Source organism: Trifolium pratense, linkage group LG6 (assembly GCF_020283565.1).
Source record: "Trifolium pratense cultivar HEN17-A07 linkage group LG6, ARS_RC_1.1, whole genome shotgun sequence".
Taxonomy (NCBI): domain Eukaryota; kingdom Viridiplantae; phylum Streptophyta; class Magnoliopsida; order Fabales; family Fabaceae; genus Trifolium; species Trifolium pratense.
In genome coordinates, this window is record NC_060064.1 from 41,991,046 (window position 1) to 42,016,767 (window position 25,722).

Genomic DNA, 25,722 nt, shown 5'->3' on the forward strand with positions numbered 1-25,722 from the left:
CAAACATTCTATAATATGAACCGGAGGGATTATTGCTCATTGTGCTCATTGCTCATTGAAACAAAGAATGCTCATTTAAGAAAGTTAGAGTATAAGTTCTTTAACTCATGCCTCTACTTCTACTTCAATAGTTATTGCTCATTGTGCTAATTTTACAACTATCAAAAGAACAACTGAACAAGGCAAAACTACAACTTAGAACAGATCACTAGTTTAACATGGTTCTGTGAATAAGGTGATTAAAATTAAGCTGTAGCTTTTGCTTTTTTATCCACTTGGGAATCTACTACTAAATTATGTCCAAATACTAATAAGTTTAAACGCATTGACAAATTTAAATTTATCAGCATTTGATCACAAATTAGCTTTAGATTCCCAAGTCCTAGCGCAAGATTCGTTGCTTGGTCGGTAGAGCAGTGCTGCCAAAGACCTAAAATATTGCCGTGAAAAAGAAAGAAAGAAAAGTACACGAAAGTGTATAAAAAAAATCTACTAATGCTTCTGGTGTCTTTAGAGCCTATTTTCATTTTCTCTATGCATTCTTTTTCTTTTACATCTATATTAGTTTCTTCAAAGGAAAAGAAAGAAAAACAAATCACGAAAATTCCTCAAAGTCACATACCTATCAAAAACTAGTTGAAGCAGCATACCTAACTCTAATTGTTTTGCAATCTGAATCAGCTATAATTTTGGCGTCAGAATACCTAAATTATTTGAATCCCTTTTTATGCATTCGAGCATGTAGAGAAGGAACTTGAGACGAGATCCCTTCATGTATCGCCTTGATTGATAGATAAACCGTGATCACTTAATAAAGGGAAAAGAAATTTATGAGAGAATGAATGGAACAATGAACAATCTAACAGATTATGCGCCTCATGGCTCATGTGTGTATTCTTCGAAACCGTAAAATAACTGGGTTTTCCAAGATAGAGACAGCAATGTTACTCCAAACATCTGATTTAGTTGGAAGCTGAGAAATTTTCTCTAAAATTTCCATATCTTTAGATAGAACATAGCCAAACACAGTATATTGATCTCTCCATTCCTTGTGATTAGCAAGACTGATGAAGAACTCTGGACCAGAACCAACCCATGCCACAGACCCTCGTTTTATGGCAGGACAATGTTCTTTTGGAATATCTTTGAACATAAATTCATGGGATTCCAATGTTCCTTGAATTAGAGCAAAAGGAGGTCCAAATTTAGCCTACATCATTCAAATTCAAATATTAAACTACAATCGTAGTGCTTAAATTCTAATTTCAAAACAAGCACGCATTAGGTATCTAAAAGGGGGAAAGACAAATTGTTCGGGAGAACCCGAGTTCAAATACTGACTAAAACAATCCTTTGTTAGACTTTACTTACCTGACAACCGAACTCTAGATTGATAGGCTCCCCTTCCCCTCGGAACCGAAGGGTTAAGACCATAAAAAGGGGAAAGGATACATGCAAGATTTTGCATAATCATTTGTGTAAGTAAAAGTTGCAAAGTCTAGGAAAGGGTTGGATCCACTATAGCTCTATTTTAAAGTCTTTGTATTTTCGAAAGGTTGATTTTACAACGTATACCTATGATCTCGTAATCACATGATGAACCTTACCTTTTTTATATGGTTTCCCTGAGCATCCCAAAAACTTCCCCGACTTTCAGCACGATAAATCTGGCAACCAATACAATGAGGCAACGCCAACAGTTCAAGAATGTAGGCAACAGAATGTGGAGCACAGTCTGGCAAAAGCTGTAGCAATGAAAGTTCATAAAATGTTTAGGAAATATAACTCAAGTAATAAAAATAGATAAAAACTAATTGGGATGACATTACAATTTTTCAGTTTCCAGCTTTCAATTCAAACTATCTATTAAAAACCAGATTAACATTAGATTATCAGAAATCATATATCAGTAAGCATTCAAGCCATTGTAACAAGATGTCGACTATGAAACAACATTATAAGTCACATTAACAACATTACCGATACCTAGAAATGATAGAATCCATATCTCACAAGGGCAAAACTACAAGCAGAATTCAAATCTAACTACCCCCTCCGACACAGCCACTCTCCAACTAAAGGAAAGTATGAGCAAAAGACGAGGATGTAATGATGTAACTTGTAAGCAATATGTTCAAGATATAACTATTTCTCGGTACTGTTTATACCAGTGTTGTCAATCGCGGATCACAGAAAATGGGTTTGCTCGAGTTCACCTAGGCTACAATGCTATAGCGCTGTTGTAGCTGCTATTTGACAAGACCTTTGTGTAAATAACTATTGTGGAACGATACTGATTTTTTCAAGTTCCACACCATTGAAGCCGCTATTTGACAACACTAGTTTATGAGTCACTTTTTGTCTATAGGAACTTGCACTTTAATATCGAACATGTCCTGAACTCTGGTTAACAAATTGGACTTTTACTAACCCAAGTACGAAACCATGTTCCTAGCAACTTTAGCGCACCTGCATCCCAAGCTTAAATGCAACAACAACAAAAAAAACTACCCTTAAAGATTTTTATATATATTGTATTCAAAGTGATCTTCTTCCCAATAAAATGTCTTTAATCCATGCTGCTCAAACCTTCGGCTGGTGATATCAGCAGGGAATTTTATCAACCAAACGAAGTATAATCATAAGTTCAAAAAATTCCTTTATTATTGTAAATTTTTTGTCCCTCTGCCTTAGACACATACATGCACAAACACATTGAGAACCAAATAAGCAATCTACAGATAATTGCATGCTTTTTAGATAGGGACATATCTCATTTGCCAGATTAAATATTATGAAATAGACAATAGAAAATATGATAAAATGCAAGACATATTAAGCATTTTCAGTGCAAAATAAGAAGGTAAAATGTGCAATGAGCATCATAGACAAACAACAAAGTAGACATGTAGAGAAATACTTACTTTTATTCGAAGAATTCCATAGTCAGTTTCCAAACCAACAACCCCCTAAAAGTATAAATATATAATAAAAAGATAAGTATGTAACAAAAATAAATATGTAACAATCACATAGCGTAAAGAAAAGCACAGAACAAAAACCATTATCATGACATAAAACATTGCTTACAAATTAAATGTACTCATGGACAGTTTTCAAGATCATGAAAAAACAAAATTCATTAATACATATCCAGTTCTTAGAATGAAGTGATTATAGCGTAAAGCTGGATTCTCAAAACATTGTTGGATTGGAATAACTTGTAGTGAATGAAAGATGTAATACTTTTGTAAATGCATATAAAATAATGCGAGAAATAATTACAATAACACAATATTCTCACCTCGCCCTTATCAAAGACAAATCCAGAAGTCCACATATTTTCATTTCCTGGGTCTACTCGTTCAGGGTTTAAAGCATCTTTTTGTCGTTTTAACCAACACTGAAATGAAAGAAGAAAATGGTATAACACTATATAAAGTGCATATAAAATTCTATGCCTAAGAGACATGAATTTCCAATCCTTACACAATTTTACATTTCAAGCAACAATAATAAGCTACAGATGCTAAAAAAGTTAATCTTTATAATGATTATAGTGTCAAACCAAGTAATATAAATCATAATCCATATATGAGTATAGTTCAGTTACAGCAAAAAGGGACTACACCAACCACCAAGATTCATATCTATCAAAAATGATGTTTGAGATAATCTTCTCTACAAGTTCATTATGTCAAGTATTAAGTAAACAGAAAAATATAATTCTAATAAAAACCAATTGGAAATTAGGCAAAAATTGAAAGCATTATTATTTATTACTAATAAGATAGGTAGCTATCAGGGTCATGGAACAATAATGGCCCGTTTGGATTAGCTTATTTTTTAACTTATGCAAATAAATAAGCTTTTATGTTAATTTATAAGTTCTCACTAGTAAAAAATTGTATCTTCATAAGCTATGATTTCATAAAATACCTTAACAAACTTATAAATAATACATAAAAGCTTATTTATTTGTATAAGTTGTTTTGCATAACCTCAAAAATATGTCATTCCAAATGGGCCCTAAATAATCAATTGTGAAGAAAAATCTCCATATTCTAGCTTGATGTTATAATCAATTCTACTCGAGAATATACAAACATGTCAAAATCAATCATACCGACTAGAAACAATTTTGAAATGGAACCAAAATACACAATTATGAATTATGAAGTATAGTATTAACACCAAAATAGAAGAAGATAGAATTGCAACAATACCTCGCCAAATCTAGGTCCACAAGCATCTCTATCACCACACCAAACCCAAGAATTACACAAACAACGTCCACCACCACTACCACCACACATATTCTTACAAGCCATACAACAATCCTCAGAAGAATTAACCTTAAATTTATCACCCCATTTTACAGCTTCACCCCAAAGTTCCAAATGTTCAACCCCTTTACAACATTTTCCTTCTTCTTCACTCAACAAATCATCAAAATCAAAATTTTCAACCAATGTCACATCCTGCATGGATGGCATGGATTCATGGATTGAACCAAAGACCACAGTAAGGAAAAGGTACACCGCGGAACAGGAGATTGTACCTATTAAGAAGAGAATGAAAAGGGTTGATTTACCGAAATCTGAGTCGTTTTGACGACGACCCATTTTCAGATTATGGAAAAAATTTGTGGGTTTGTAATTGTTCCTTTTTGGGACAAGATTGTGTTATGGTGTCCGTGAAGGACCCTGTGATGAGAACAACAACAACAACAACAACAACAACAAGCTTCGTAGGTTTTCATCTTTCTTTTTTTTTTTCACGATGAACTTGCGACAAAGGCTAAAAGTAATGTTTCATTGTCACCGTGAACTATAAATTTATGACACGTTGCACCTTTGCTTTTTTTTTCCCCTCTAGTCTATTTTACGAGCGTAAAGATCCCTTGAAATCTCGAAATTTGTCAGATATCCCTGAAATTTAGAAATGGGTAAATACTTCTTGAAATTGTAAAATGTCAATCAAATTGTCTTCTGCTCCGTTTACTGAGTCTATTTTGAAGACGTGACAGTTAACTGCATGAGTGGCCTCTGCCAACGTGGTGTCACATTACAATCACATCATCAAAATAGACGTGTATCCTGGGAAATTGATTATGATATACGTCACAAGTAATAATTGACTAAAATTTGCAAAACCAATGGGCTAATTGCTCTAATTTCAGTCAATTAGCCCTCTGATTTTGCAGATTTTAGTCAATTACTCTTATGTGATGTGTATCCTGATCAATTACCCACCTCATGTGACGTGGCACGTATGCAGTTAACAGTCACATCATCAAAATAGACCGAGAAAACAAAGCATGGGGCAATTTGATTGACGTTTTATAATTTTATGGGGTATTTGTCTATTTCCAAATTTTATGAGGGTATTTGACGAATTTAAAATTTTAGGGGGGTATTTGACATTCCACTCATATTTTGCTTTATACTCAACACTTATATATTATTCAGATTTTTTCTTTTACAATAAAGCAGAGGATCGAACCCATAACATACGTATATTATTCAAATCTCTCATCACTATATCAAACCTAATGGTTCATAAATCTTTGTTTTTAGTTCGCAAAATGAAATGGTAAATATCATTAAAACTTACACATTATAATGTTGATTTTAAGTTAGATTTTTCTAAAAAATTTCGTTAGAGTGTGTTTAGATGAGAAAATATTTTGAGGTAATGTAATTTTTTATTTATTATATTACACTTAAAATGTTTGGAGTTGAATTTTGATTATATGATGACAAAAGAAATGTATGTGGCAATTACATGGGTTGTAAGTAGGGTTGGGATGCCAGGCGGCCTACGGGCGCCTTCGGCCTGACTTGTTTAAGTCTGACCTGGCCTGTTTATTAAGAATGCTAGGCTCAGACTTTGAAAAGAGCCTATTTACATAAATATGTCAAGCTCGGGCTTTTAAAAAAGCCTACAAAGCCTGATAGGCCGGCCTGTTTATATTTAATAATTATTATTTGTAAGTTTAAGAGTGCAACCTAAGAGGGAGGTGAATTAGGTTATGAGACTTTTTGTTTATTTTTAGAGATGTTATGGTAATTTTATTTTTCTTGAAGGTTTGTGATGAATATATGAATAAAGTGCAGAAAAATAAAAGTGCAGGGAAAGAGAAAATGGACACAGGAGATTTATAGTGGTTCCCTTAATGATACGTCCACTCCCTTCACACCCTGTGAAGGATTTCACTATGATCTTTATAAAGTGAAACAATAGAACAATCCTCTCTTTTTCACTCTCTTGCTTCCAACAATCCTGGACAGCAAGGTGATTCCCTACAAAGTGAAACAAGAGACAATCCTCTCTTTTTCACTCTCTTGCTTCCAATAATCCTGGACAGCAAGGTGATTCCCCTTATAATCTCTACAAAGTGAAACAAGAGAACAATCCTCTCGTTTTCACTCTCTTGCTTCCAACAATCCTGGACAGCAAGGTATTCACACTAATCTGAATTTTATACAAGAGTTTGAGTACAAGAGAATTTTGATACAACAAAATTCCAATAATTTGTTTTCACTTAATATAACAATTCAGAATGATAAACACTAAGTGCTCAAGAAACTTTTATCTGTTACGAAAGTTAGCAGGAAAGTTTCAAAGAGTTTTGTAAAAGTTTGTACAGAGAATTGTTATAAAAAGTTAATGAAAGTGATTCATTGTTTTTGAGAAAATTCTGATGTATATTTATATAGAAAATGATACCTCTTTGAAAATACAATTGCAATGATTTGGAAGAGGTATAATAATGAAAAGGTGTGTTTACGTATAAGAATTTTCAAATGGATGCAGAGGTAAATCGATTTTCATTACCAGGTACATCGATTTCCCTTTCCTTTTTAACGTTAAAAGAAGTTTCAAAATTGCACAGGGTAAGGCTCTGTTTGGTAACATAAATAAGCTAGCTTATAGCTTATTATATGAGCTTATAAGCTTGTTTCAAAAAATTAGAGGTGTTTGGTAACAAGCTTTTTGTACTAGCTTATAGCTTTTTTTCAGATGCTATTTCAAGTAGCATTTGAGCTTATAGCTTATAGCTTTTTACACTTTATTCCATTTTTACCCTTTAATTTAATAACTACCCACTTTAAAAAATAAACTACCCACTATCAATTATGTAATTTTATATTTAATAACCACTTTAAAAGCTAATTTTACCAAACACTTTAATTTCAATAAGCTAGCTTTTCAGCTATCAGCTATAAGCTAGCTTTTCAGCTATCAGCTATCAGCTAGCTTATAGCTTATTTTTACCAAACTGACCCTAAATCGATTTCCCTGTGTGGTAAATCGATTTACCTGTCAAAAATTTAGCAACAGAGTGTTGGTAAATCAATTTCCCTGTCAAGGTAAATCGATTTCCCTCTTTGAAAAATAGCATTTCAGAAACAACAGACTGTAGGTAAATCGATTTCCCTGTTTAGGTAAATCGATTTACCTGCTTAAAAAACTTGAAAAAATTCTAAGTTAAAACCTTTTTGGATGGGAATCATGCAACATTATTATAGTAACTTTAGAAAGGTTTTGTTGGAACAAATAGCACATTATGTGTGAATTGAAAATAAAATATTTGAGTCCCACATCGGGTACTAGAACATATTAGTATGTATTAAATACTAATGTGTATTTTGAGTATAAAATTAATAATAGAAATAGTAGTAGAAAAGGTCAAGCATGTGTTACTATTAAGAAGCATTTGATATTTTCTTTTAATATATAAGTGTTAACTATTAAGTGGGTTGAAAAAATATTAACCCTAATTTATAATAACACCATATTAAAGTGGCGGCTCACAAAAGAAAAAAGGGAAGTACCAACCGTTCCTTGTTACACAGAGTTCGCCACATGAACACAAGATTAGTCACATTGAAAAAGGGTATTCAACTAGTTTTGGCAAATTTTGGTTGTGCACTCACAATATATCAATCACTAGTGGAAAGCTTAACATGGAAAATGGGTAGATTGTAGAGAAAACCTCAAAAACCAAAGTTGCCTAATCAATTTCGATCATGCTCAGCCAGTGAGGTTGGTATACTCATTTTCATCTTTTATACGGTTTGGATAATGGCATTAGTTAAGAAACCGAATGTTGTACTCATGCTTTATATCATTCGGTTCATATATAGACTAATTGAATATATGTCATTATTTCATAGAGTTTTTGCTAATTGATTTATGATTACCTTTTATCATTTGTTTTTATCAAGTGATAGTATCAGATAGTTTGTGTGGTTCATAAACCGTGAATTATATGACTATATGGATTGTGAAGAAATAGACTATAAGCTTTTATTTCCTATCAACAACTAAGTGGACTAGATTTTGTCTAATTCTTTATTGTGTTAACCAGTAAGGTTGTTGATAATTTACACAAGTAAGAATCAGACCTTTTCATATTAGTACTTGTATTAGTATTAATTTGTCTTTAGAGTGGTCAAAGTATCACAGTTCCTTCAAGTTAAGAATGGTCATAGTACCATAATCCCTTTGATTTAAGAATGGTTCAAGTACCATAAGAGAGTGGTCTCAGTACCATATTAGAATGGTCATAGTACCATATTAGAATGACTTAAAACCACAGCGCAATGGTTTTGAGTACCATATTTGAGGGTGTAATTCTTGCGCGATATCTACAGTGCAGTATTTATCGGTATTAGTAGAACTGGGCTGTTTTATCCTGGGGACTTCGTGGTTGATCGTCTGCCTTGCACAATTTTGGGCAGTGCCACGAAACGTCTTAAAGAAAGCGTATCGACCCGCGACTCAATCCAGTAATATCTTCGGTGGCTGAAAATTATTTTTAACGATTTTGAACCACGGAAACAACAGGTTTAGATGAAAGTTTGTGAGCACCTAAAGCTTATAACAATGAATTGCATATTGTACCTAAGATTATTCCCCATAACTTGATCAACATCTTCATGTGATAAACTGAATTTCTTCAACCTTGAGCACTTGAACATAATCAATCTTTTTCTTCTTTTCATATATTTGTCTTCATCAAAATAACTTCAATCTAGAAGCTTGTCTTCACATTCTCCCCCTTTTTGATGATGACAAATGCATACTTGATGTTTGTGAGTTTTCCGTAATACTCCCCCTAGGATGAATCATGAATATCTCCCCCTTAATCGATGACTTGTGTTCATTTGAAAATTCATGATGTACTTGGATATCAAGGAGACAAGGAAAACACACATACATATATACATCCTTCTCCCCCTTTTGACATTATCAAAAAGAAGGGAAAGATGGGTAAAAGTGAAAGAAAATCCAAGAATAAATGTATATAAACATAATCATCCAAATAACATAAGTAATTTAAACATAGGAAATTTTAAGCATAAATGTCTAGACAAGCATAAATGCAACATTAACTTTAGAAGATTCAATTTGAAAGACAAAAGCCATATTTAAACATGCCTCACATAATTTATCTTTTAACAAACTTAATCTTTGGCAAATCAATAACTATATTACGTTTCACTAATTTAAATGATTCATATGAATATGAGCTGCCCTTTTATGCCAAAGTCATGTGTCATTGTTGTTTATCATGAGACATTTTACTTTCAAAGGTGGATCATCTAAGAAAATCATGAAAATGTTATTAATTTTTTTACCTTTGAGTTTTACCTCATGATTGGCTTCATCTTTAATCAAGCATTCATCCTTGGTAAACTTGATTTTGAAGCCTTTGTCACAAAGTTGGCTTATACTTAGAAGATTGTACTTTTAATCCTTTAACATTAAGAACATCTTCAATGGATGTGAAAGGTGGTGCTCCAACTTTGCATACGCCAAGAATTTTCCTTTGTTGTTGTCTCCATAAGTGACATAATCCTTGACTTTAAACACTAGATTTGAAAATTTGTTTATTCAAAAAAGATTTGAAAATTTGTGTATTCAAAAAAAGATTTGAAAATTTGTGTATATCTCCCGTCATATGCTTAGACCAACCACTATCAAGATTCAAGATACCATAGATTTGTAGTGGTCTTCAAGCAAACCTACAAAACAAATTAAGTTTTTCTAGGTACCCAAATTGCTTTGGGTCCTTCATAATTGGTTCCTTTCTTTACCCACACATAATGCCCACTTGGTACACTAAAGTTTCTTACATATCAAGCAGCATTAGGTGTATGGCCACTTATACCACAATAAAAATAAGTAGGAACAAAATTACTTCTATATCTAGGAACATAAGATTTCTTTTTAGATATCTTCTTAATATTATGATTAACTTTTTGTGCTTTATCCACTTTCTCTTTGGTGGATTGATCAATTTCCTTAACAAAGATTGTTTTATTTGGTTTGTCAAATTTAGAATAACCAAGTCCACTTTTATCATTAGAATGTCTTTGTTGACTAAGGATATTGTCCAATCCAATTTGTCCTTTTTCATACCTTTCAAGAACTCTTTTCAACTGGACAATTTGGAAGGAAAGTGAATCACACTCTTTGCATGTAAAATTTTGTTTTTCTTTTTCAAGAAAACTTTGTTTTTCAATTTCAAAATTCATTTCCATAGTGTCAATCTTTTCTTCAAGAAATTGAATTTGTTTCTTTTGTGTTGACACCGTTTTATATAGAATTTTACATTCATTGAGTAATTCATTAATAGCACCTTGAAAATCATTATCATAAGAAGAAGATTTACTACTAACCTCTTCACATTCATCATCAGAATGATGTGATGCCATTAATGCAAGTTTTGCATATTCTTCGCTCTTCGAGTCGGATGATGAACTTACTTCATTATCATCCCATGCAATATAGGCTCTTTTGGGCTTTGACTCCTTTCTTCTTTTGAAACTACTTTTCTTTGCACGTTTTGGACAATCCGTCTTTATGTGTCCTTGTTTCCCACATTCATAACAAGTGATATTTTGTGTGGAAGTGGATTCGTCATTAAATTTCTTTCCTTTATCAAATTTCTTTGTTTTGTCTCTTTTCAATAATTCCTTAAGTTTCTTGACAAGTACTTCTACATCATCATCTTCTTCACTTTCCGATTGAGACTCTTCATCATTACTATCATAATCTCTTGCTTTAGATTTTAAGGCGAGACTTTTGTATTTCTTCTCTTGCACTTCATGCTTTTCCAATCTTCCAAGTTCAATTTCATGTTCTTGTAGTTTACCAAATAATGTTACAGAAGTCATTTTGGAGAGACTTTTCTTTTCTGATATTGATGTTACCTTTGGTTGCCATTCTCTTGTCAATGATCTCAGAACTTTGAGATTTAATTCATCATTAGAGAATGTTTTTCCAAGTACTTTTAAATGATTTGTCAAATGCACGAATCTTTTTTGCAAGTTGAGGATTGATTCTCCGCGCTGCATTGTGGATAATTCATATTCTTGACTCAAGGTGTTCAATCTAGATCTTTTAACTTCAGCAGTTCCTTCATGAGTTTCCACCAATGTATCCCATATTTCCTTTTCCGTTTCACATGTTGAAATACGGAAAAATTCATCCATGCTAAGTGCACTTTGAAGTATATTGATTGCCTTTTTGTCGTTGAGTACTTTTTTCTTATCATCCTCATCCCAAGAACTTTGGATTTTGGGTGTGCCTACACCATTTACAACACTCATAGGAATAAATGGTCCATCAACAACAGCCTTCCATATACCATCTCCTTGTGCTTCTAAATGTGCCTTCATACGGATTTTTCAAAAATCAAAATATTCAGCACTGAACAATGGAGGCTTGTTACTACTACCACCATCTCTAAAAGTCGGATTTGCGAAAGCCATTCTTGATCTTTTAGGAACAGGTTACATATAACCCGCTTTGATACCAATTGTAAGTTTAAGAGTGCAACCTAAGAGGGGGGTGAATTAGGTTATGAGATTTTTTTGGTTATTTTAGAGATGTTGTGGATTCCTTTATTTTTCTTTGAAAGTTATGATGAAGGTAAGAACAACATGCAGAAAAATAAAGAGAAGGGAAAAGAAAAAAATCGACACAAGAGAATTATAGTGGTTCCTGATGGTTTATGGCAGAATAATATTGAAAACTAAAGTAAAGTATGTTGAAGAGAATAATACTGAGATGAAATAGGGAAATTCAGTTTATTAATGACTGCAGCAATACACTTAATAGTAAGTTCAAAATATCAAAACAGAACACAACCACATCACCATAGAATTAGGAATGTGGGATAATAAAAGCTACTTTCTCTCCTAAGATGTAGGAACCACTTATTGACTCAAATAAAAAACCGAAACAATAGAAAATAAAGATAAAACAGCCACGTAATGCAGTCCAAAAACAATAATTAACACTCCTCCTTGCTTTAGGATCTGCAAACTCCAATTTTCTGCCTTAAAAACTCAAACTTGCTGACAGGAAGTGGCTTTGTAAACAAATCTGCCAATTGATCCTCTGACTTGCAATAAACCAAAGTCACTTCTCCATTTTGCTGCATTTCTCTTAAAAAATAGAGCTTGATGTTAAAATGTTTAGTCTTCCCATGACATACAGGATCCTTTGAAATTGCAATTGCTGCATGGTTGTCAATAAATACCTCTATCTTATGATTTTGTTGGAGATGTAAATCAAATAAAATCTTTTTTAGCCACACAACTTGATTTACAGCTGCTGTTGCTGCTATGAATTCGGCTTCTGCAGTGGATTGTGCTACTGTCTCTTGCTTCTTTGTGCACCATGAAAAAACTCCTGAGCCTAGACTGAAACAATATCCAGAGGTACTCTTCATGTCATCAATGGATCCAGCCCAGTCACTATCATAGAATCCACACAACTTGAATGTTGGACAGCTCTCAAATTTGACACCATAATCAACAGTGCCCTTAATATATCTCAGTATTCTTTTTGCTGCTTTTAAATGCATTTCACTAGCACAATGCATAAATCGAGAGAGAATACTTACAACAAATAGAATGTCTGGCCTTGTTGCAGTGAGATACATTAAACATCCAATAAGACTCCTATAGTATCCTTCATCAACTTTGTCAAACCCATCTTCCTTGCTCAACTTCTCCTTTTGGTTCATTGGTGTGCTAACTGTTTTGCACTCCTCCATCTAAATTTTTTTCAATATTTCCTTTGCATACTTCTTTTGGTAGATGAACACATCATTCTCATTTTGCTTGATCTCAGTTCCAAGGAAAAATGTCATCAACCCAAGATCTGTCATTTCAAAAGCTTGCATCATTTCTTGTTTGAATTCCTCAACAAGCCTTGTATCATCTCTGGTTACTAAAAGATCATCAACATAGAGGGAAATTATGAGAGAATTTTTACCCTTATGTTTCACATAAAGAGTGGACTCAGATAAACTTTTTTCAAAACCTATGCTCAATAGGTGATCATTTATCTTACTGTACCAAGCCCTTGGTGCTTGTTTTAAGCCATAAAGGGCCTTCTTAAGAAGATAGACTTTATCTTCTCCACCTTGCACCGCAAATCCCTCTGGCTGCTCCACATATATCTCTTCTTGTAAATCTCCATTTAAAAAAGATGATTTAACATCTAACTGGAATATTTTCCAGCCTTTTTGTGCAGCAATTGCTAACACCAATCTAATTGTATCTAATCTTGATACAGGTGCAAAAGTGTCAGAATAATCAACACAAAAAATTTGTGCATACCCTTTAACTACGAGTCTGACCTTGTATTTATTGATCAAGCAATCTGCATTAAGCTTTGTTCTGAAAACCCATTTAACTCCAATGATGTTTCTATCTTCAGGCTTGTCAACGAGTTCCCATGTCTTGTTTTTTTGAATCATTGACATCTCCTCCTCCATTGCATTTTTCCATTTTGGATCTTTTAGTGCTTCTTCACAACAAGCAGGTTCACATACTGCAACATTGCATCTTTGATAGATATCTGACAGCAGCCTTGTGCCTCTAATGGGAGGATCATCTTCTAATTCGTTCTCACACAACTTTGTTGTTTGCTTTTCAAGATAATCATCTTCAATATCATTGAAAGATCCAATTGTTTTTTTAGGATTCTTCCAGTCCCATTGTTGATCTTCATTAAAATGCATATCTCTAGAGACAGTCATCTTTCCACTTTGAGGATGATACACCTTGTAGGCTTTTGAAACAGAACTATATCCCACAAAAATTCCTGGAATTGCTTTCTTGTCAAGTTTATCACGCTTAACTTGTGGAACATGTGCAAAACAAACACAACCAAACACTTTAAGAAAGGTTAGTGAAGGCTTATACCCATACCAAGCCTCAAAAGGAGTTTTATCTTTCACAACCTTTGTGGGAAGTCGATTTTGAAGATAAACAGCCGTGTTGGCTGCTTCTGCCCAAAATTGTTTTGGCAAGTCTTTCTCATGCAACATGCATCTAGCCATCTCCATTATGGATCTATTTCTCCTTTCACTAACTCCATTTTGCTCCGGAGTGTATTGAGTTGTGAGTTGATGTACAATGCCAGCTTCTTCACAAAATAAATTAAACTGTGTTGATGTATACTCCTTCCCATTATCGGATCTTAGAAATTGAATCTTGCAGCCACTTTGAGTTTCAACCATATTCTTGAACTTTACAAATACTCCAGCCACTTCATGCTTAAATTTCAAGAAAAAAATCCAGCACATTCTTGTAAAATCATCTATGAAGAGAACAAAGTACATACTACCTTGTAATGACGGTGTTCTTTGAGGTCCTGCCACATCAGTGTGAATGAGTTGCAGCTTTTGAGAGGCTCTCCAAACAGTTTTTGGAAATGGTTTTCTGATTTGTTTACCAAATTGACAAGCATTACAATTTGGCAAATGATTAGAAAGCACCGGTAGACCTCTTGTCATATCATTATTCTTCATGTTCATCATTCTTTGAATATGACAATGACCAAGTCGCTTATGCCACGGTTCAGTGGGACTGACTTCAGTAAAATAAGCACTCTGCTCCTCCTCAATTGGATCAAATGAGAAGCTTTTACCTCTCATCTTAACCCTTAGAATCTCCCGACCAGTGGTGTCGAAGATTAGACAAAGTTGATTTTCAAAAGATACTTTAAATCCTTTTTCAATCAATTGGCCTACACTAAGCAGATTTTGGTCAATATCAGGTACATAAAGAACATCTAAGATTGTCTTTATACCTGAACTCGTTGAAATTACCACAGTTCCTTTTCCTTTTGCAGAAATATAGCCATCATTCCCAATTCTGACTTTTGAGATTTGAGTAGGCTTCAAATCTTTGAAGAGAGTTCTATCATATGTCATGTGGTTTGTACAACCACTATCAATCAGCCAGCATTCTGAACTACTTTTAGTTGAAAAGCACGTTGCCACAAAAATCTGATCTTCTTCATCTTGCTCTACAACCTGGGCATTGACTTCATGTTGTTGAATTTTGCTTTTGCAAATTATAGCTTCATGTCCTAGCTGATTGCACTTGCTGCACTTTGCGTCTGGTCTTCTCCAACATCTAAACGGTGGGTGACCGTCGAGGCCACAGTGCTTGCAAGAGGGATAACTTTTCTTTTTACCTTTGTCTTTTCATGGGTTGTTTGCGGTACTTCCAACTTCATGATGCTTGGCTTGTAAAGCACCTTCCACCACATGATCCTGTCTCATAAGCCTTCGTTGCTCCTGGGCTTGCAAGGCGTGCAACACTGCTGCTAAAGTGATTGTGGACAGATCTTTTGTGTTCTCCAAAGCCGTTATTGATGCTTCGTATCCCTCTGGTACTGTAACCAAAATTTTTTCTACGATCCTCGAATCAGCAAATTGAGTTCCGAGTAACCTAACCTTGTTTGCAATGGAAAGTAATCTATCTGAGTAATCTTTAATTGTCTCAGACTCTTTCATTTTCTGCAATTTGAATTCCCTCATCAAGTTCAGCACTTGCATGCCTCGAGTCCTCTCATCCCCTGCGTATTCTTCCTTCAAATAGTCCCAGATGGCCTTGGCTGTTTTGAGCGTCATGATTCTGGTGAAAACAGTTTGTGAAACACCGGCAAGAAGACATGTTTTTGCCTTTGCCTTTCTAGTTTTTTTCTCCTTGTGATTTTTTAACTGAGCCATGGTTGGATTATTCGGAAGCGGAGGAACTTCATAATCCTCTTCCACGGCTTCCCAAAGGTCCAAAGCTTCTAGGTAAGACTCCATTCTTACTGCCCAAAGGTCATAGTTGTCCCCATCAAAGGCAGGAGGAGCAACTTGTGAGAAACTTGTTTCAGTTTCCATTTTCACAGGTCCCGTAAGATGATAGCTCTACTACCAATTTGATGGTTTATGGCAGAATAATATTGAAAACTAAACTAAAGTATGTTGAAGAGAATAATACTGAGATGAAATAGGGAAATTCAGTTTATTAATGACTGCAGCAATACACTAAATAGTAAGTTCAAAATATCAAAACATAACACAACCACATCACCATAGAATTAGGAATGTGGGATAATAAAAGCTATTTTCTCTCCTAAGATGTAGGAACCACTTATTGACTCAAATAAAAAACTGAAACAATAGAAAATAAAGATAAAACAGCCACATAATGCAGTCCAAAAACAATAATTAACAGTTCCCCTATTGGTACGTCCACTCCCTTCACACCCCGCGAAAGAATTCACTATGTTAGAATCTTTGTTACAAGCAATCTTACCCCAAGACCCCCTAACAATCACCTAAAAGAGCAATACTAGCATTCCCAAGCTTTGCCAGATGGGACCTTCTAAGTTCAACTTCCATATATACCTGGTCAGAAGGATCTCCTCTTACCGAAAGATAAAACACTCGTGGTTCAACTTTCATATAATAATTTGTTTTCTCCGTTGTTCAAATAGTATTCACCATAATAAAGGAGATCGATCTTTATTATGGCACATACTATTTGAACCACAGAGAAATCAAATTATTATGACATTTATGCCACATTTCTCTAGTGCACCGAACACGGTTTTATCTTTCGGAAAGAGGAGACTCCGGTTTTAGTGTCAAATACATGTCTGCTACTAATTAACTGAAATTTTTAACGCATCCGCAACTTAAGTCACAGAGAGGATTCCGTTATGTAATTAGCGGACAGGGCTATATTGATAATTTCGTAGGGCGCGTCCCAGAATCAGTAGATGACAAAAGTAAATCTCTTTAATAAATGACCTGTTTGCTTCTATTTGTGGTTTTTTCAACTATTTATTTAATATTCGGTTTAATATCCAAAGGTCCCATCGGTTCGATCATCGGTTCAATTTTTAAAACATTGATCGTTCTCAACAGTAATACTTAAATGTAAAAAAATAGTCACATAATATAATCATCTTTTCTATTAATTTTTTAAAAAATTTGTGTGCGCTCAACTAAGTATATCTATCTTCGCAAAAATCTGTATTTTTATACGGGCAGAAAATTTATACACAAATACACAAATAAAAAATAAAATTGATACGTCAATTAATATTTTAATTTTTTTTGAATATTTGTTATTATAAGTGTACCTAAATATAATTTATTTAAAATTTTACCCATATAAGTTTTTTTTTTCCGCCCATATAAGCATTTTTTTTCAAAAATCTGAATTTTTTTTGGGTAGGAATGTGATCAACCTGACCAACACAATATTTCTAGCACTCTTGGTGTTCAAGCTGTTCTAGGCAATGACAAATATTTGGGATTGCCTTCTGTGATTGGTACTTTGGTAGAAGCAAGAAGTCAACTTTCAATTTTATCAAGGATAGAGTCAGGAAGAAAATTAATTATTGGAGTAGTAAATGCTTATCTATGGCAGGGCGTGAAGTGTTTGTTAAATCGGTACTTCAATTTATTCCGACTTATTTCATGAGTATATTCATACTTCCTTCCACTCTGTGATGAGAAGAGAAAATGTTGAACGCTTTCCGGTGGGGTCATTCTCGGACCCGTGATAAAGGTATATATTGGCTCTCTTGGGATAAATTATCCATGCATAACAATGATGGAGGTATGCTACCATGGTAGGTAGCTAAACGAGGTGTTGGGTAGTTCATTCCTGTATATGCCTTGACAGGAACATTGTGGTTTTGATGATTGACAAAAGAAGTCTAAGAATGACAATGATGCAAAAAGCGAAAAAGAGGTTCAAGCTTTCAAGACTTGTTTATAGAATTATATAATCCATATTTTTTAGGATCATTATGTGAGTAGTAAAAATAGCTCTCATGAAAATATAACACACACTCACAGTAAATTTTACTTAATTGTGATTTTGCATAAATTGTCTTTGGAAATTGCATTTTTTGTTATCTCTTTAAAAATATTTTTAAGCATGCTTTTGAACAAGGTCACAATTATATTACAGCAAAGGAATTGCTAGCTTGTTACTAAACGTGATCATGATTTAATTTCCTTGCTACAAAAATATTTATGCAAATAATCAATTAGCCAATCGTTGTTTTAACGTTTTCCTTTTAATGCTAATTGATTATTATGATCAGCAAATGAGGAAATAGTATATGGCATTAATCCATGATCTGCATTAAACAAATTCTAGCCGTTGTGCATTATATTATTTAGGCACGTATTTTTTGTGTGGCATATTGGATGGAAATTCGTTTTCAATGATATTCAGTGATCATGCAATGGATTATTTATCACATTGTCCACACCTGCTAATTGTGCATTAATCTTTTAACGACTATTTTCTAAATTTAATTGGCCAACGGCTAAATTATTTTCATTTGCACCTCACTCATATTTTTCTATATAAATGGGTGCTTTGTGGCAGCTCAAACTAGAGCTGAATTTTGCATCAAAATCATATTGAAAATAATACTCATCACTCTCATTATTTTTACACTTGCTAATATATTATCTTGCTAATAGTACTTGTGCTTCAATTTGTTATATCTACACTTTTAGTGTAATCTTTCAATCTTGTAATTTATATTGTATTGGGTGTGATCCCGAGGTTTTCAAAAGATGTGAAATCACTTGGTTTAGAGGCTCTTGCACAAGGGAGGTGATATCTCATTGTTTGTGTTGAGAGTTCTTGGTTATAAAAGTTATTAGCTTATCCTGTTATAAAAGCTTAGTTTAGTGAAATCTCAAGGTGCTTTCCTTGGGGACTGGAGTAGACCCTTTGTTTTTTGCCGAACCAAGATAATTTCTTTGTGTTTTGCTTCTTACCCTTTCATCTCTTTTATTTCTCGCTGCAAATTATTTTATTTGTTTAAAATATTTTAAGTGCTTATCTTTAATCATTTTTTGAGTACACAATTCGCTACCCCTCTTGTGTCGTTTAGAGTCACTTGACTAACACTGTGCATGATAATTCAACTGCCAAAAAAATAAACTAATCCAAAATTACAAAAAAAAAAAAAAATTACAATTTAATAAACCAACTTTTTCGAGAGCGGAAAAAATCCAAATCAATTGGCCATGTTTTCATTCCAAATGAACAGAACTTGGAGCTATCTTACAGAACTAAGTTTAATTACAAATCACATGCTTGGCACTTCTCTTTTCGTCTCGAGTTAACCTCACCACTTGCAGCACAAATTTAAGAACTTCAACTGTCTATCTGGAGAAGACCAAAGATATATATTGGATTGAAATAATCCTTGATTTGTGACGAATTCCATATCAGTCTATAATAACTCAGCAATGTTCCTTTTCTCCAAAATGGCAGGCATCACGATGTCCATAAGCATAAAAAAGTACATCCAACAGCAGCATCTGTTATATTTAAATATGTTCAGACAAATTCAATGGTGAATGGTTGTGCAATCTTCACCGCCATCCCTTAGAGAGCAATATAGAGATGGCAAAGGAAGAGATTTACTTATTTTGCGTGCTTCTCCGTGTAATTCATAAAATACAATGACAAGGAGTTATTAGATGACTTACTTCAATAATAAGATCTAGATCCACCACCACCCGTATAACTGCTACTACCGTTCATACCCCTGCTAGAATACATGGACGAATAGGAGCTCCGACCAACCTAAAGTATCAGCAGAATAAAAGTTAAGAATGTCACAAATATTTAGTCATATAAAAACATTACTTCCAATTCAGATAGGACGGTAACATACATCACTTTCACGAGATACGTAATCGCGACCATAACTTGATGAGTAGATACCCCCATCACTATCACCAATAGAACCTGACAGGCAACATACAAAAAGATGTAAAGACTAAGCAATAAAGCTTGATGTTTAAAACAACATATTAGATTATTTGCAATAATATCCACCTCTGCCATAACTCGTGTCATGTCGACTGCTATATGTCCCATGGGAGTTTTGAATAGATATAGAACTTCTACTGCCACTATGATATCCGAAACTAGATCTTCCAAGCCTACTAATCAAAATCCGATGAATAAGTTAGCAGAGAACAACAAACATTGGGTTGGGGGGGAATGGGAGAACCTTGCTCCTAGGAAACATACCTATCATCATAAGCCTCTCTATATTGTGAACCACTACCTCCATAGTCATAGTCTAAACGAGATCTTGATTGGCGAGCACCAGCATCAGCATACCGTGGAGAAATATCATCCTGGTGAGAAATAAAAATATATATATAAACAGAATTTCATTTGCTAAAATCAGAGCTAAAATAAATGAGACCCTCAAAATGAATGTTAAAAATAGTATTTACTATGGAAGCATAAGGACGTTTCGAGCCAGATTGTGTGTCATAATCATGGGGGCGTCCTTCACGGTAACTTAAATGGGGAGGTGGAGGAGGAGGCCTCTCAAGTCTTCGATCATAGCCATCATCCAGATAACCCCTCCTTGGTGCAGTACGAGATGCATTCCGATGCAGGTCAGAGTAGGCAGAATCACGGGCTGGATAATCTCCGTAAGAAGATGGACGTCTTTGAGAGGACATCTGGGAACCATAATCTGCAGAAACTCTACTTCTTGGAGGTGGAAGATCTACAGGTCGGTCATAAGCTCTCTTCATGCTACTTTTTGGATATGCAGCTGATAAAAAGACAGTATCATAATATAATATCATAAAAGAGAGACTAATAACAGAAATTCTGCTGGGGGCGGGGATGTATCTCATACCGGCCAATCTCCTGTCATATGATCTAGCTGGAGGAGTGATTGGTCTAGCTCTTACTGGCATCGATGTGACAGGACGTCTATTTCTCGCACTAGAAGGTCTAACTGGTGGAATATGATTTCCAAATCTTCTCACCACACGAGCAGGTCGACTCTGTGGTATAGGTCGATTCCGTGGTAAAGGTCGACTCCGTGGTATGGGACCACTACGTGAAGGCCTTGCCAATCTTCCAGACTTTCGGCTAGAAAAGTCCTTGCGAGTAACATGTTTTCCACGAATTTTCTGAAGAGGTCTCGACAATCTAGCCCTAACTTTTGCCTGAAAGAAGCTAGAAGCATTAAAAAAGCTACATTTAGCTGTTGCACATGTACATCAAATTTAAAAGCCAAACAAACCTTTTTGCTGCCTTCCCCTAACCCTGCACTGGTGATGCTCTTAGCACATTCCACAGCAGCAGCATGCGTAGCAAACGTAACAAATCCATAATTCTTCCTGCGAGCAGCTGGCATGTTCTTAGCAAGCTCAACTTTTTCAACCTCCCCATATTTCTTAAGAAGATCTCGGACAAAATCTTCATCCCATGAAGGAGGCAGTAAATCAATAAATACAGTTTTAACCTGCAATTTTGCATACATTTGATCAGCTACACCAAAAACAAATGGCACAACTTGACCAACCTATGAAGCACCAACACTCTTAGGTTTAGAGGTCTATTGCCCAACAGACAGCTACACTCATTCGACAACATATATGTATATAACACACACCTCTCATAAGTGTCCAAAAAAAAATCCTCTCTTTGACATACCTCTGACACAGCTACAGTAGGAGGCAGAGCACATTTTTTCTAATAAAATCCGGGAAAAAAAAAAGGAAAAAAAAAGGCTTTTAAAAGTACGATAATAGTATTTCAATTAGACATTAGAAAGGCTTTTAAAAGTACGTCTTGCCACATACACACGTCTTTATCTTCTCCAATCGTCGTCATCTTTATGTCAGTGTCCTATATTTTGCATATAGCAGCGTGTACATGTTTGTATCTGTGTCGTGTGTCCATGGATCACAGCGATCAACAAATTTGTTATATTTAAGTAATAAAATCTAAAAAACAATGACAATGGCAAGGATGGAATTCAAGCCTGTCCAGACATTAAAACTAAGGTTTCATCTTGCGATGCTTGTTCAACCTCCAGAGTAAACCAGGTTAAATTTGTAGAAATTTACTCAATCAATCTTAAAGTGAACCACGCAATTGCTTTTATAAGTAATCAGTAGAAAAATAAAGTCTTAATATCACGCCCCAAAATATAGTTTACCATAAAAATGAACCACTACTGAGGTTTGAAGCCAACATAGATGTGTACCAATGGCCCTATTCCCAAATGCTTGAATGAGATCAAAGAACCATGTTTTGCAGGTTCTATACATCAGCCCTTGACAAAAGCAAGGAAATGAGATCCAGAAAAATACCTGTGCCATGACATCATCACCCAGGTCAATAAAGGAGTCTGCAAAGGAAACGTCTGAAGGTTTATCATCTCCAAAAGCAACATCTGTCTTCTGCAATCGCTTATAGGCTTCCTTAGCATCTGAACGAGATGAAAATTCCAAAAATGCAAATCCACAGTTCGTACCCTCATTGTTACCATCTTCTACTAAAGTCAAATCCTTGAAACTTTCAACTCCATAATGTTTCAATTTCTCCTTTAACTGGCATCAGAAGTTTCATTAACAGTTAGAAACATGGGCCTTGAAGGTGGCAAGACGTAATACTAGTAAGCATTACTCGGCCTTGAAGGTGGCATGAAATAGACCCAAAAAAAAAGACTTACAGCTTCCTTTTTCCATGTCTTGCATATGTTATCTAAATAGAGAGTATCACTGTCCTGACATGGAGTGATACCACATTGTTTGCCATTAATCTGAAATTGTAGTCATGAAAACATATGATTTAATACACTACAAATTGTAAATCTGCTCTAACCATGAGAAGATCGAAGATTACCACTGGATGTTTTAGCTCTGCCAATGCTCTTTTCACTTGTTCAACAGTTTCAAAACGCAATAATGCAAATCCCTTGTTCTTTTTAGTCTGAGGATTCATCATCAGCCTGGCTTCAGTAATCTCCCCAACTTTACTGAAAACCTTCCTCAGATCATGCTCGGTTGCATCCTTGTCTAGGCCCCCAACAAATACTTGAAATTCCTTTTTCTTCTGCCTCTCCTTTCTAACTTCACCCTGTTCCTCTTCCTCCACATCAGCCAGATGCTCATGCCTGTTCTCCTCACTGGCATGCTCATCATCATCATCATCAGCAGCAGCAGCAGCAGCATCATCATCAGCAGCAGCAGCAGCGGCATCATCATCACCCTCAACTTCTTCATAAACATATTCAATTTCTTCATCACCTGTATCACCCTCTTCTTCATCCACATTCTCTTCCGGGCCTTCCTCCACTTCATCTCCGACCTCCTGACCCTCATCTTGTTCAATTTCCCTCTCGTCATAGTCATCACCAACATACTCCTCATGATCATACTCATGATAATTATCCTCCAAATCTAAGTGTTCATCTTTTTCATATTCATCTAAGGACTCCTTAATCTCCTCTCCATTGACTGCTATAAGATAAATATTTAAAACCATCCCGATCAAAACACTCTCGACTTTTCCAACATTATAGTATTTATTAAACTAGCGTACTCCATTTTTCGTAAACAATCCAGCATCATATGATGCAAAACATAACACAAAATAGAAAGGAAAAAAAAAAACTAGAGCAAATTTAAAATTAAAAAATAAAAGAAGAAAAGAAAACTTCACAGTATATATGATCCTATACAATAGTTGTTATCTCAGGTTGCCAAAATGAAGAAAAAAATTACAACAGAAACGATAATGTGCAATACCACTCTATCAAAGAAACGCTTTCTAGTTTCTAATAATCCCATAACTTACAAACTGGGCCAAGGGCTGATGGAATATGTCATGTACAGATTTACATCACTAAACCGTTCACTATCACCAATAGTCTCCCAAGACAATCAATACGTGACAAGACAATAAAAACAATAGAGCACTTCCATACCAATACCAATAGACAAGTAATCATAACTAAGGTTTTAAAAATGGTCGGTTACCAAGAAAATGACCATGACAAAACAGTATCTGCAGCCACCATTACAGTTTTTCACGTTTTTATAGAGTAAAAAAAAAATCACGCCGAAACGCCATTACAGCCACAAAATGCAAGTAGATAGAGAATTCTGTTTTTTTTTTCCTTTTTCAATTGAAATAGATAAAAATCACACTTTTAGTACAAAGATTAAGTAGTAGTCAATCCCAAATAGCGGAGCGGCCGACCTCAAAACTGGGATAGCGAAATACGGGATAGCCGCTATTTGAATATTTACTTTTATCTAATTAATTAATTTATATTATATAGATATTCCAAATAATTATTACTTTTAAATTATTTTTATGATTTATACTATATAAATCTGAATATTTTTATACTAAAAATGTTCAAATGTGATTTATAGTTATACATAGAATAGCCCAACAAGTTTATTTTTGCAAGTTGGGCCTGGCCTTAAGCCCAAATGCCTTCTCTCTTCTTCTGCTTTGACCTAAAATTAGACTGCATCAAAAACATAAACAGCCGCCGCTGCTGCATTTCTTCTCCATGTGTGCTTTCTACTTTTCTTCTACTGCTATTCTTCACCACCTCCACCCTTTTCTCTTTCAAACGATTTAAGTTTTAGGGGGTATGTCGGGTTTTTACAGAAAAAATAGCAGAAATTTCGAAATCCCGGCTGTAGCGGCTGCTAAGGCTAACTGCGCCGCTCTCAGCCATCCCATAGCGGCGAGCAACTGCTCCGTCGCGGGATCGACTACCCTGACATAAATACATTTATCCCCTTTTAGCTCTTTCCCTAATTCAGAACTTCACATCTATCTTTAATTATTCAAATATGATAGTACAAATAATTTTAATAAGATCTGTGTTATATTGTGATTAACTCACACCGCATTCCGTAATGCGGCATCCCTAACAGCCAAAACGGCAACAGCTATTTAAAACCTTGATCATAAGTCATAACCATTAGGTTCACTTGATAATCATCATTCAAAGTCTAACATAAGCAAAAAAAATTGAAATTTTGATAAATCCCATGTCACATAACAACCACAGAATGCATCAAACATAATAAAAAATAACACTGCAAATTCCACAAAAAAAAAAATCAAAAAAAGAGAGGAAAAGGGACTTACTTTCCACCACATCCAAACCATTAGGCACAATCTCTGGAGCCAAATTGTTTGTTTCAACATCAGCAACATGATTCTTGACAGGTTCAGGTTCTTGCTGCTGATTCTGAATTGTATTTTTTGAAGAAAGTTTCGCTTTTTTGGCCGCAGCACCTCTTTTTACCACTTTCGGAGGCATTGTTCACAGATTTCTTCTTGATAAACGAAGAAACGAGATTCCCAAACAAAAAAAGGTATAATTCGGATTACAAAACCCTAAAATAAAAATCTGAAATTTGGTGAAGATGGCCTTAATCGAAATAAAAAATTTAAAGCAACCCTAATTCTGAATATGAAAAAGAGAAAAAATTGGGAAAAGAAAGAGACTATATATATAGGATCATAGAGAGCGGCTGAATCAAATAGGTACCACGGGAAGAAG

At 34.7% G+C, this 25,722-nt stretch overlaps 2 protein-coding genes and 1 pseudogene across 2 annotated transcripts; all 3 read right to left on the bottom strand.

Moving 5' to 3' along the window:
• Nucleotides 1–479: 479 nt before the first annotated feature.
• Nucleotides 480–4,800, bottom strand: LOC123888523. Its single transcript, XM_045937606.1, has 5 exons — nucleotides 4,227–4,800; nucleotides 3,305–3,403; nucleotides 2,925–2,969; nucleotides 1,608–1,745; nucleotides 480–1,210 (listed from the first exon to the last, which is right to left on the bottom strand). The coding sequence occupies exons 1-5, from the start codon at nucleotides 4,623–4,625 to the stop codon at nucleotides 884–886; spliced, it is 1,008 nt and encodes a 335-aa protein (XP_045793562.1). The 5' UTR covers nucleotides 4,626–4,800; the 3' UTR covers nucleotides 480–883.
• A 10,726-nt stretch (nucleotides 4,801–15,526) lies between these two features.
• LOC123892296 lies at nucleotides 15,527–16,216 on the bottom strand. The gene has a single exon (XM_045942093.1). It carries the CDS (start codon nucleotides 16,214–16,216, stop codon nucleotides 15,527–15,529), a length of 690 nt encoding a protein of 229 aa, XP_045798049.1.
• Nucleotides 16,217–19,348: 3,132 nt separating this feature from the next.
• Nucleotides 19,349–25,722, bottom strand: LOC123888524 (annotated as a pseudogene).

Coding starts and splice junctions, on each gene's coding strand:
- LOC123892296 (XM_045942093.1), bottom strand. CDS start 16,216: ATGGAAACTGAAACAAGTTTCTCACAAGTTGCTCCTCCTGCCTTTGAT.
- LOC123888523 (XM_045937606.1), bottom strand. CDS start 4,625: ATGGGTCGTCGTCAAAACGACTCAGATTTCGGTAAATCAACCCTTTTC. Junction 2,970..3,304: donor TTGTCTTTGATAAGGGCGAG/GTGAGAATATTG, acceptor TTATACTTTTAG/GGGGTTGTTGGTTTGGAAAC. Junction 1,211..1,607: donor AGGGAAACCATATAAAAAAG/GTAAGGTTCATC, acceptor TGAATGATGTAG/GCTAAATTTGGACCTCCTTT.